The 12,744-nt window shown below is 40.0% G+C and overlaps 1 protein-coding gene across 1 annotated transcript in view; it reads left to right on the top strand.

Moving 5' to 3' along the window:
* Positions 1–12,744, top strand: part of ZBTB44 (zinc finger and BTB domain containing 44) — a 121,480-nt gene that overhangs the window by 64,488 nt on the left and 44,248 nt on the right. The window contains exon 3 of the mRNA XM_089660088.1: positions 4,112–4,196. Within this exon, the coding sequence (XP_089516214.1) occupies positions 4,112–4,196 (85 nt within the window). The remainder of the gene's footprint in view (positions 1–4,111; positions 4,197–12,744) is intronic.

The raw sequence follows: 12,744 nt of genomic DNA, 5'->3' as shown, positions 1-12,744 counted from the left end.
ATATTATTATTATTATTTTACAGGATTTATATAGCGCTAACAGTTTGTGCAGCGCTTTATAAAATGAAGGTAGACATAACAGTTATAATACAATTTGGTACAAGAGGAAACAGAGGGCCCTGCTCGTTAGAGCTTACAATCTAGGAGATACATGAAGCCAAGCTATTGGGAAGACGCCCCCTCAAAGTCCCACTGTTAAAATAACGACGTGCTGAAGAGGTTACAATTTGCCAAAGAGCACACTGACTGGCCTAAAGAGAAACGACGCAACATTTTGTGTACTGATGAAAGCAAGATGGTTCTTTTTGGGTCTAGGGGCTGCGAACAGTTTGTCAGGTGACCCCTAAACACTGAATTCAAGCCCCAGTACACTGTGAGGACAGTAAAGCAGGGTGGAGCAAGCATCATGATATGGGGTGTTGGGTCTATTTATCGCATACCAGGGATCGTGGATCAGTTTGAATACATCAAAATACTTTAAAGAGGTCAATGTTGCCTTATGCTGAGGAGGAAATGCCCTAGAAATGGGCAAGACAATGACCCCAAACACACCAATAATAGAGCAGCATCTTGATTCCAGGACAAAAAGATAAGTGTTGGATTGGCATGTCCACCACATGTGTAGAACGTTGCCCGGTGCATTACAGCCACGAAAACAAGTGTTGGAGGAAGATAAGTGGAGTAAAGCTTGGCAGGATGGGACAAGATACCATCTTGTCACTGTTTTTAAAGGCTGATTCCATGGTGAGGACATTGATGGAGCATGAGGTCATGGTTGACCATAGTTGACCATGGTTGACCATATCTGTGACCAACATGCATGATCTTTTGTGCCTTTTGAGGTCCCTTTCCCATCTGGAGACGTAAGCATGGCTATTGGGGATCCGCAGGTTAGTTAATTGCAAGTACAGAATTGAGATAAGTTTAGGGGAGAGAGGCGTCCGGGGCAAATTTGTTCAAACACAGATAGTTGTTTGGTTGGATCTTTATTAGTAAGGATTGAAGTTACCCAAGGTTTGAGCTATAGATAGCAGAAAAGTTCCATAGAGGGGGCCTTGTGTTTGTCCCTTATTTCCACCCAGGTGTAAACTGAGCGGCCCGTAAGAAATGAGTGAATACAATGGAAGTTGTGAGAGGTCTTGCAGCTCTCAAGAAGCTGAACAAATGTTGGCTTGCGTGGAAATTCATGTCACTGACCTATCTACCTTGCACATCCCAGGCATTAATAATTAGGAAGGGGAATTCCCCAGTAATTACAGGGTAAGTTCACCTTTGGTAACATGTTACATGTTCCATCCATTTTTAAGGAGGAACATGTAACACATTCCCGATCCTGCTGCCGCCCCCGCCCCGGGCTTGAAATGCCATCAAGGGTCAATTCTTAGCCTTAGCAGTTATTTTCAGAGACCTCTTGCCTGGTCAGGGTTTTCATAGAAGATATTGCCAATAATATTCCTCCTGTATGTTTCCCAGTTACTCCATGGGATATCATCCAAGTTCTGTTGACTCTTCCAAAACCCCCCTTTGAACCTATCAGGGATGTTCTTCTGATTTGTCATTCCCAAAGGTCACGTTAGAGGATGACTTGCTTCCCCTTTGCTAAGTTTTTCCAAGCGGATGTTCAGGTCCCAGCTGATACTGGCTTCACTTGTAAGGTTCTTCAGATGGCTCTTAGTCCCTGTTGTAGCACCTGTGTCAACCTGCTGGGTTAAGTGGGCCTTTTACCTTTTTATTTGCTGTGTAGTCCATTGCTCAGTTAGACTGTTTTTTTGATGTCCTAATGTGCCTGAATGCTTTATCCATTGTTCCTTATTGTACAAATAAAAATATAGGATTTTGAATTACTGTAAAATCCATTTGTTGGATTACATTAAGGTAGACGAGTCCCTCCTCTCTGTTTTTAAACACTTCTACTATTGCTTGCTTTAAATCTACGGCAGGCTTGGGTGGGAAGGGGTTATACTGGGCTCTCTGTTTGTTTGCTGGTGTCTATTGTCCTAAAGGCAGTGGCATAACCAAATGTATCCTGCATTCCTTAACCCTTTGTGTAACAAAGTACATTTATAAACATTCTGGTATTGAAGAGATTAAAGCAAGCTCACAGCTGCTGCAGGTATTAGTGGCAGGGGTGGCTCACTTTTACAGCGCGCAGTAGTTCCATGGCTGTCCAGTTCCTATGAAAAACCCAGGGCTGTATAAAATGGCTGTAGTATTGAGAGCAAGAACATCCATTCTTCTTTGCCCCCTGTTACTAATGAACCCAGAAGTGTATTACCTCACACCCATGTTCACTGCTGTCTTTCCGTGGTTGATTTGTTGCAGTTGTAGTCTAAAAGACTCCTGATATCTCAGGAGACACACACCCCACCCCTTAGCCCCTTTATTAAAGCAGCTAATTTTTTTTTTTTTTTAAAGAATAATTGTTTAAAAAAAATATTTAAAAAATTGGAAGCACCCCATCATTTTTGTACACAAGCTTGTGCAAACTCACAGTATGGAGTGAGGTTGTGTATGTAAACACAGCTGTGCTACATGTTTGAGGTATCAGCCATTCACAGGTAAATCTAAATTATTAACATGTAAAGCAGGGTGGATTTGATTTAAATCAAACTGATTTAAATCACTAGTCAGTAAGGCTTGATTTAAATCATAGTTTTCTACATAAAGACTAATTCTTGCTGGTATAACTTTAATATACGAGTAGATGAAGATTTTTAGAATAACAACTTTTCATATTAGTTTTTTTTATCCCCAGTTTAATAGGTTAATCATTCATATTTGGACAACTTTTCTGTTGTACTTAGGAAGGAGAAAAATAATTATTACCTTAATAATAACAATTTAAATAGATTTATTCAACTGAAACAATAACATTACAGCATGTTATTTGCTTAAACAAACATCCATGTTTGTTAACTAATTTGGCTAAACAAAATATATATATATTAAGAAACTTAGACTGTCAGCCCCTTCCTCCTCACACTTAGTTTCACTTTCTTCTTGTGCAGATCTATTCCACTCCAAACAATCAGAAAAATATTGTTTCTATTCTATTCACTGAACTTCTTGAAACTTGGCACTGAAGGGGTTGATTCTGTATTCATAGGTTTGTAGAAGTTAGGATTAAGGTCTTTTTCTTAACTCTGTTCATGTTACAACATTTTTGCTGTGAAGAAGAGGCATGTGATCTCCGCTGAGTCAAATTCAGTTTTGAGAACTGCAAACGTAAACCAAGCATCTGTGATAATATCTTGTAGGCAGAGAAACTGCCCAGTAATCTTACAAAAACCTCTGGAAGAGCATGACATTGTGAATGGATTAATGGAATTTATTTACCAAAAAAATTAAACATATACAGCCTTATTCTACATAATTAAAAAACTAATCTTTATTTCATGATGGAATAACCTTTGGATGGTAATATATTTTCCTCAAAAAGCATTTTATTTAAAAAAATCCGATTTAAATAAAAAAAATCTGATTTTTTTAATGTTTTTTAAAAAAAATCATTGATTTTTATCCACCCTGATGTAAAGGCTTTCAAATTGTTGCCTAGGGAGAATTTTGGGTATCAGATTTTTTTCTTTGTGATTTCATGAATGCAAGCAATTTTAAGGCTTGACATGTTTGGTTTCTGTTAACTTGATGCAACCCCATCTTTTATGTTTTTCCAAAAAAGTTGAATATAACGTTGTGTTTGTTTGCACTACAATTCATTTTAGTGTATTTTTTACCTGAAATGATGAATTCATTTATTGATAAATAGCTGGGCAAATATCGTGAAACATAGAAATTGCAACTGGCACCATTTTGTTCTTCAGGGTATCTGCTTTCAGAAAATATTTTGTAGTTTGGGGGTTTAAAGTAATTTCTAGCAAAAAAAAGCAGATTTTAACGCGTGTAAAAAATGAAAACTTTGCCCCCGCAGACAAGTGGCTAATGTATTTTTTTTAATGAATTGTAACTTAAAACAATTTCATGCAAATCAATGTATTATTTATCTTTGGTAACCCTTTAATCCTGTATCTGATAATAAATAATTTGGCCTACAAATGCAAGAATGGTATATCAGACCTGAACTTCAGCTTATGCTTTTGTTCTTGTGTGTTAGGCTCCATTGATGAGGGTGTTGGAGAAGGACTGCCTGCACTCCAAGGACCAGCAAGCACCAATGTTCATGCAGATGATGATGACAGGTAGGTATCTGCAGTATGGAAGTATTCTTTGATATGTTCTGTCATATCATTATGGAGCAACTAAGATTGTCCTGGTCTAAATGTAATTCTGATCCCATGCAAAATTATACAGTGGGGAAAATAATTATTTGATCCCCTTCAGATTTTGTAAGTTTGCCCGTTTGCAAAGAAATGAAGGGTCTATAATTGTTGTCATAGTGTATTTTTAAATGATAGTAACAAAATATCAATGAAAAATCCAGAAAAAGCACGATACAGATGTTATACATTGAGTTGTAATTCAGTGAGTAAAATAAGTATTTGATCCCCAAGCAAAACATGACTTCGTACTTGGTGAAGAAACCCTTGTTGGCAAGCACAGAGGTAAGACGTTTCTTGTAGTTGGTTACCAGGTTTGCACCGATCACAGGAGGGATTTTGGTCAACTATTCTTCACAGATCTTCTCTAAATCCTTAAAGTTTCTTGGATGTCGCTTGGCAACTTGAAGTTTCAGCTCCCTCCATAAATTTTCTATAGGACTAAGGTCTGGAGACTGGCTAGGCCACTCCATGGCCTTATTGTGATTTTTCTTGAGCCACTCCTCTGTTGCTTTAGCTGTCTGTTTTGGGCCATTGTCATGCTGGAAGACCCATCTTCAGTATTCTGGCTGAGGGAAGAAAGTTCTACAATACATGGCCCTGTCCATTGGCCCCTCAATGTGGCAACGTCGGCCTGTACCTTTAGCAGAACAACAGCCCCAAACCATTTCAACCTCCGTGCTTGACTGCAGGGATGGTGTTCTTAGAGTCATAGTCAGCATTTTTCTTCCTCCAAACACAGCGAGTCGAGTTAATGTCAAAGAGCTCAATTTTGGTCTCATCTGACCACAGCACTTTCTCCTAATCCTTCTCTAAACCATTTAGATGTTCATTGGCAAACTTCATACGGGTCTGTACATGTGTCTTCTTAAGGAGGGAGGACATTGCAGGCACTGCAGGATTTCAATTTATGATGGCGTATGGTGTTACCAATGGTTTGTTTGGTTTCTGTGGCCACCAACTGCCTTGTGATCATTCACAAGATCCTCCTGTGTTGTTCTGGGCTGAACCCTCACTTTTCTCATGATCATCCTTACCCCATGAGGCGAAATATTGCATGGAGCTCCAGACCGAGAGTGATTGATGGTTATTTTGTATTTCTTCCATTTGCGAATAAACGCTCCAACCGTTGTCTCCTTCTCACCAAACTTCTTGCTGATGGTCTTGTAGCCCATTCCAGCCTTGTGCAGGTCAACAATCCTGTCCCTGATGTACTTTGATGGCTCTTTGGTCATTTGCCCATGGTGATGATGTTTGAATGAAAGAGAGGTTCTGTGGACAGATGTCTTTTATACACTTAACGAGTTGTCATTAGGAGCACCTTCTTCAATTGACAGGACTAATCTGTGTACCTCATGTCTGTGGAAGCCAGAATTATTGTTGGTTGGTAGGGGATCAAATACTTATTTTACTCACTGAACTGCAACTCAATTTATAACATTTTGTGTCATGTGTTTTTTCTGTATTTTTGGTTGATATTCTGTCTCTATCATTTAAAATACACCTACGATACAAATTTATAGACCATTAATTTCTTTGTAAGTGGGCAAACTTACAAAATCTGCAAGGGATCAAATAACTATTTTCCCCACTGTACACTTAATTTTTATTGCTGGTGAGTGCTTTGTTAAAGTGAAGCTGTCACCTCGTTACTACTAACACTACACCCTGTTCCAAATTATTATGCAAATGATATTTTTCTCATTTACTTAAATAATTGATGTAAATAACAGTCAGCATAATTCTCATGTTATCAACTATTAAGAGTACAATTCAAATTTTATTGAACAAACCTCCTAATGATAACAGTATTTTTTTTTAAACATAAAAAACTTACAATGCACTGTTCCAAATTATTACGCACAGTAAGTTTCAAAACACTTTATAGGTTGTAAAGAACTGAAAATTGTCATTTGTTGTGTTTGCAGAATATTTACTGAAATCAAAAGCTATTTCAATCAAACTTTTAACAACATTTTAACCTTTTAAACATTTTAACAGGTCACGTTACATTTTAACATAGGACCCCTTATTTGATAGCAGCTTCACAAGTCTTGCATCCATTTAACTGTTTTTGGACAGTTTCTGCTTGAATTTGTTTGGAAGATGTCAGAATAGCCTCCCAGAGCTACTGTTTGGATGTAAACTGCCTCCCACCCTCATAGATCTTTTGCTTGAGGATGCTCCAAAGGTTCTCAATAGGATTGAGGTCAGGGGAGGATGGAGGCCACACCATGACTTTCTCTCCTTTTATCCCCATAGCAGCCATTGATGCAGAGGTATTCTTTGCAGCATGAGATGGTGCATTGTCATGCATGAAGATGATTTTATTACGGAAAGCATAGTTCTTCCTTCTGTACCAGGAAAGAAAGTGGTCAGTCATAAACTCCACATACTTTGCAGATGTCATCTTTACACCTTCGGAGATGCTAAAGGGGCCAACCAACTCTGTTCCCATGATTCCGGACCAAAACATGACTCCACCACCGTCTTGCTTATGTTGCAGCCTTGTTGGAACAGGCTGGCCGTCCACCAACCATCCACTACTCCATCCATCTGGACCATCCAGGGTTGCACGGCACTCATCAGTTAACAGGACTGGTTGAAAATTAGTCTTCATGTATTTTTCTGCCCAATGCAGCCGTTTCTGCTTGTGAGCATTGGTTAGTGGTGGCCGAATAGAAGGTTTATGCACAGCTGCAAGACTCTGGAGGACTCTACACCTTGATGTCCGTGGGACTCCAGAGGCACCAGCAGCTTCAAATATCTGTTTGCTGCTATGTAATGGTATTTTAGCAGCTGCTCTTTTGATCCGATGCATGGATCTGGCAGAAATCTTCCTCAATGTGCCTTTATCTGCACAAACCCGTTTGTGCTCTGAATCAGCCACAAATCTCTTAATAGTGCGATGATCACGCTTAAGTTTTCGTGAAATATCGAATGTTTTCATACCTCGTCCAAGGCATTGAACTATTTCACTCTTTTCGGCAGCAGAGAGATCCTTTTTCTTCCCCATATTGCTTGAAAATGGTGCTCTGCTGAATAATGTGGAACACCCTCCTTTAGTAGTTTTTCCTTAAATTGGGCTCACCTGCCAATCTAATTATCACACGTGTCCGAGATTGTTTTCAGTGATCAAAAGAGCCCTGACACACAATGCCATCCATGAGTTAAACTGAAAAACGAATATTTAATCTTTGTGACACTTAAATAGAATTTGCATAATAATTTGGAACAGGGTATATTCTAAATAATGCATCAGTAACACACTTCCAGGCAGTTTTTTTCCTCTCAGAGAGATCATATTTCTCCCCATGACAATACCTTCCAACAACTTTTCCCACTAGAAGTACAGAGTCCTCTTTTTTTTCATCCATTATTCATGGTCACCATCTATCATCATCATGGTCTAGCTCAGGGGTGGGCAAACATTTTGACTTGAGGGCCGCAATGGGTTCATATATTGGACCCGGGGGCCAGACCAAGAGTAGATGAATGATGTGTATGTGTCATCCATAGTAAGTATAGTAATATTCCCCCATAGTAAGCATAGTAATTAATCCCCCATATAGTAATTAATCCCCCATAGTAATTCATCCCCCATATAGTAATTCATCCCCCATAGTAATTCATCCCCCATAGTAATTCATCCCCCATATAGTAATTCATCCCCCATATTAAGTCCCCAAGTCCCCCCTGTGTCAATTCACTTACCTTTGCTCCGCGCGTTCCTCTCGCCGTGTTCCCGCGCCGTTCCGGTGTAGCATGAAAATCTGTCTCCTATGAGGATCTGTCCCCCTTGACGTATCTGCGAATGTGCCAGTTTCAGGCATTAGCAGCCGATCAGCGATCTCCGGCACATGCGCAGATACGTCGAGGGGGACAGATCCTCATAGGAGACAGATTTTCATGCTACACCGGTCTTCAGGGCGGTCTGTGAGAGGAGCCTAGCGGGAGCCTAGCTCCGCGGGCCGGATTAAAAGGTCCGCCGGGCCGTAGTTTGCCCATTGCTGGTCTAGCTGGACTGAGATAACACAGTTACGTAAGTCCTGGTGCCTGCGCAGTTGTTGGCTGTGTTCACAAATGTCTGACACAGACCAGTCCCTGCTGCAGTCTCCCACCTTGGGATTTACTACAAATTTGTAATGTTGCAGTATGATCCCTGGGTGAGAGGAAAGTAAGGCTACTTTCACACTGCTCCATTGAAAAAACGCATATGCATTTTTTTGTGTTTTTGCCACGTTTCCAGTGCATTTTGCAACTGTGAAAAAAGGACATGTGACTCACAATGAACCGAAAACAGCTGCAGTTGTGTTTTTGTTGCTTTTTTTTTTTTTACACCTTTTCCATTCATTTCAATGAGGAGGTGCATTTTTTGTGTGGCTTTTTTATGTACCAGAAATGCAGCTTGCAGGTCTTTGGTCAGTTGCTGGTCCATTGCATTTTTCAATGTAAAGAGTTGCATTGGATTTAATGGTCATGATCTTTTTCTACCACGTTAATGCAAGAAAACAAAAGAAAAACTGATCCAGTGTGAAAGCAGCCTAAGGAAATAATCCTCCTGTCTGCAGCAGATTGATGGCATCATCTCAGCCTAGGCAAATTCATTAACTAGAGCTCAAGGACAGCTTGTTAATGAAAAGAGGTGGAGCTTTTCTGAAAAAAACATTAATGTGACATTTCAGGAATCGTTTCACACAAAGTTATAAAGTTACTGCAAGATCCACTGTTAGTAATGTGTTCAATGCACACAGGGAGGAATGACTCACTACGGCTTCTATTTGCCATGCAAACTTTCTCACCACTAATTGCTGGCAGCATTATAAGAAAAACAATTTATCTTAATGGTACAGTACAGTATCTATAGATTATGGGTTGTATGCTGCTACCTTCAGGTGTTTGGGCACTGGCAAAAACTTTTGCTAAGGCTGCCCCTAGAACGTACCCATATAACTCCACCCATTCTGTGAGGCTCCAGTTCTTTTGCTACTGTCCTTAGGTGATGGATTTGTTTTGCTCTGGAATAATATTTTTATTTTCTTTTATTAAACCACTGAAATGTTTTCCGTCTAAAACTTCTGTCGGGATCTGACTACTTATTGCCTTGCGTTATCTAGCAGTTTCTGTATCTGTTACTTTTGGTGTGTACTTCGGGAACCATACCTGGACCCCACTCTGTCAGGCTGCCTGTTTGTTGTGGGCACTGGAACCTGTGTTAGGCACTCATCTTGGCACAAAGTGAACCATGTAAAGTCAGCTGCAGGGTGCTATACAGGTCCAGGTTGGTGGCCCGTTTCTATGGTACTCAGCCCCTGAAGACCCCGTTTGGTTTATTCCCACCATGACGGGCAAAGTCTGTACCTTAAAGTGATATTAAAGGCAATTAAAAAAAAGAAAAAAAAAAAAAAGTAATGTGTTCTACTTACCTGCTCTGTACAGTGGTTTTGCACAGAGCAGCCCCAACCCCCCCTCCCCTCTCCCGCCGGTGCTCCATCTCAGAAGAAGTCGTAAGTACGAAACATTTGGGATGTGGCTAAACAGCGTGAAGGAAATAACGTCCGTACATGGATCGACAGGGTGGTGAGATACTGCATGCATTACTGTGATGGTGGAGGTCTGACGTATAATGAATTGAGATTGTGATAAGGGATCATTCTTTTTATGTTTGTGAGTGAGTTTTTAATGGGAATGAACAAGCAATAAATTTGTTAAACGGATTATGCTATGTGTGTTGCTTTGTTCCCTTATCTTGAGTTTTAAAGTGCTGCTGTGGAGAAGGAAGACTTTGGATGAATCCACCTTAATGGATGATCGAATAAAAGTGCTGTTTGCCTATCAGTAATATGACAGGCATTTGCTTGCGGTGAGTGTTGTATCCTGAGGGGATGTAGTTTGCTGAGCACAAAGGTTGATTGATCTGCTACTCTGAATAAAGGTGGAGGAGTGAAGCTGTGAGCTATTTGACATCTCACTGACTGTTTGGGATTTGTTGCACATTTCGTCACCAATTGGTGGAAGACTATGAACTTTTAAAAGTGGGGAGCACTGCTCTGATGTTATATTGATTGCTATTCATGATGTCAAAAAGGATAACAGATTCCATAAGTGGAAAATAATACAGAACTACAAAGTCTAATGCACTTAAGATACATAGATGAATAATGGAGCTCCATAATATGTTAGAGATATAAATAACTTCTGTAGGTATCCAGGAAACATCGGACATCTGTGAAAGGCAGGAAGTCTGATATTAGCTCTGAATACATATCGGAGTGTGTCACAGAAGGTTTTTACCTTCAGGCATCGAATGAAGGTAAAAATCCTTGAGCCTTTACAACCACTTTAATATACCCAGCATCCTGGATGAGGTAATACAGCTACCCTTTAAGCACACACTATGCAGCATGTTTGACAAAAGCAGATTTCTCTGTCACTAGGTCTGAATTCTTTGGAAAACTTTCGACATTTCAAGAACCTTTTGGTTTCCAGAGGCCAAAAATGCTACATATTCCCTTTTCCCTGCTCACCTTCTTCAAGAATCAGAAGCAAAAGCTCTGTTACTTGAAGATATGGAGGAAAGTAATGTGGACATTGATTTTTTTTTTTTTTTTTTTAAGTGGAGGCAGCAGAGGATTTTCCTTCCCCTGAAACTTATGAGGTACAAGCTATGGCCAGATGCTTTCCACTGTGGAAACACTAATTGATGCAGTGTGCACTAGTCTTTGTCTAACAGCACCTGATTCTCCACAACCTAAATAGACCCTTCTATAGGTACTAAAAAACTGGCTATGTCTATAGAGTTTTCTAGTACACACACTGATTGTGCACTTGGTCTTGAAAATGTTTACAATTTTCCCAAACTTTTCAAGGAATTGTCTCTTCCGTAAAGGACCCTTCCATTTCAGTTCTCAATAAACACCTTACAGTTCTTATTGAGGATTATGCCTACTTTAAGAATTTTGTGGAAAGGTGCTTTGAAGCCATTTTAAAGGCCCTATTTGCTCTTGCAGGTCCAGGCCTGCAGCTGGAAATTGTTTCCATTTGCCAGACTATCGCCAACTGGTCGATACAGATGAACAAAGACAAAGAGCCTGACTTTGAAGACCCTGCTCTCTTAGAACAATTACAACTGATCCCTTCAGCTCTATATTGTGTTGATGCCTTTGGGAATGTGTTGGCAGTTGCACCACTGTGGATCCAAAACATCTTGCACCACTGGACCCAATTTGTCATTTCTAAGGGGTACAAAATACCCCCCCGCTTTTTACCTTCCAATCTGCCAGCATCAAAGGAAAGGCAGATTCAATGACCGCCTTGCACCAACTTCAGACACAATAAGGGGTAGCTGTACCAGTTGTGAATTTAAAGTTTGTATTCAAACATATATACAGTCCCAAAACTCAATGGTGGCTTCTACCCAGTTCTGGACTTTAAACTCCAAAACAGATTTTTGTGTACAGCCCTGGCTAACAGTTTTGAGAATGACACAAATATTAATTTTCACAAATTCTGCTGCTTTAGTTTTTAGATCTTTTTGTCAGATGTTACTATGGTATACTGAAGTATAATTACAAGCATTTCATAAGTGTAAAAGGCTTTTATTTATTTTTTAATACAAACGACTTTTATTGCCAAGATAATAAAAATAAATGGAACAGTACTTACAGAATCTACAATGACATTACTGCATCAACAGGAATATACGTAAATAGAACAATGTGGATACGCAGTTCCCATAATGGTTTGAATAGCAGAAATAGTAAGCAATCAAAACGGAGACCACAAGGATCCAAGGCCATATAAACAATACCTTACTTTTTCCTTTTTACCTTTTATTCCTTCACGTCCTGATGTAAACATAAATGGGGGAAAGGAACAAAGCCAAAAACAATAAAAAAAAACATCTGGTTCACCCGAGACATCTCATCAGAGAAAATGGGGGATGCACATGATCTGCCCTAATGGGAGAAATTGAGCCACACACCTGATATAAAATGTCACACCTGCAAAAGTCGGTCCGCTATCAATTGAGGAGCGGCAAGCCCAGGTGTATCCAGCCAACCCTGCCATACCTGCTGGAACTTACGATAAGCATTGCAATGTTGGTACGTGAGTTTTTCCTGCGGGAGTAATGAATTAACATAGTCTTTCCATTGCTTACTAGTCGGCAGAGCCAACGATAACCAGTACCTTGCTATCAACTTCCTAGCCAGATATAATAGTCTAGATACCATAATATACACTCCGGGTTGGAACAGTTCTTGGTCCAGTGCCCCCAGCAGACATTGCAAGGGATCATGGGGAACAGTATATTGCGATACTAGAAAAATAAATTGGAGAACCTCACTCCAATATCTATGTAACTTTGGGCAGCGCCAGAGCATGTGAATGAAATCGCCCTGTTGGACCCTACACCTCGGGCAATCGGGTGAATCACGCCTGCCCTACAGTTGCACAGGGGTCCTATACG

This window comes from Staurois parvus, unplaced genomic scaffold (genome assembly GCF_062004578.1).
Source record: "Staurois parvus isolate SC_StPar_1 unplaced genomic scaffold, SC_StPar_1.0 ptg001200l, whole genome shotgun sequence".
Classification (NCBI taxonomy): domain Eukaryota; kingdom Metazoa; phylum Chordata; class Amphibia; order Anura; family Ranidae; genus Staurois; species Staurois parvus.
The sequence above is the reverse complement of the archived record's forward strand: the minus strand, read 5'-3'. Positions and strand labels throughout refer to the sequence as shown.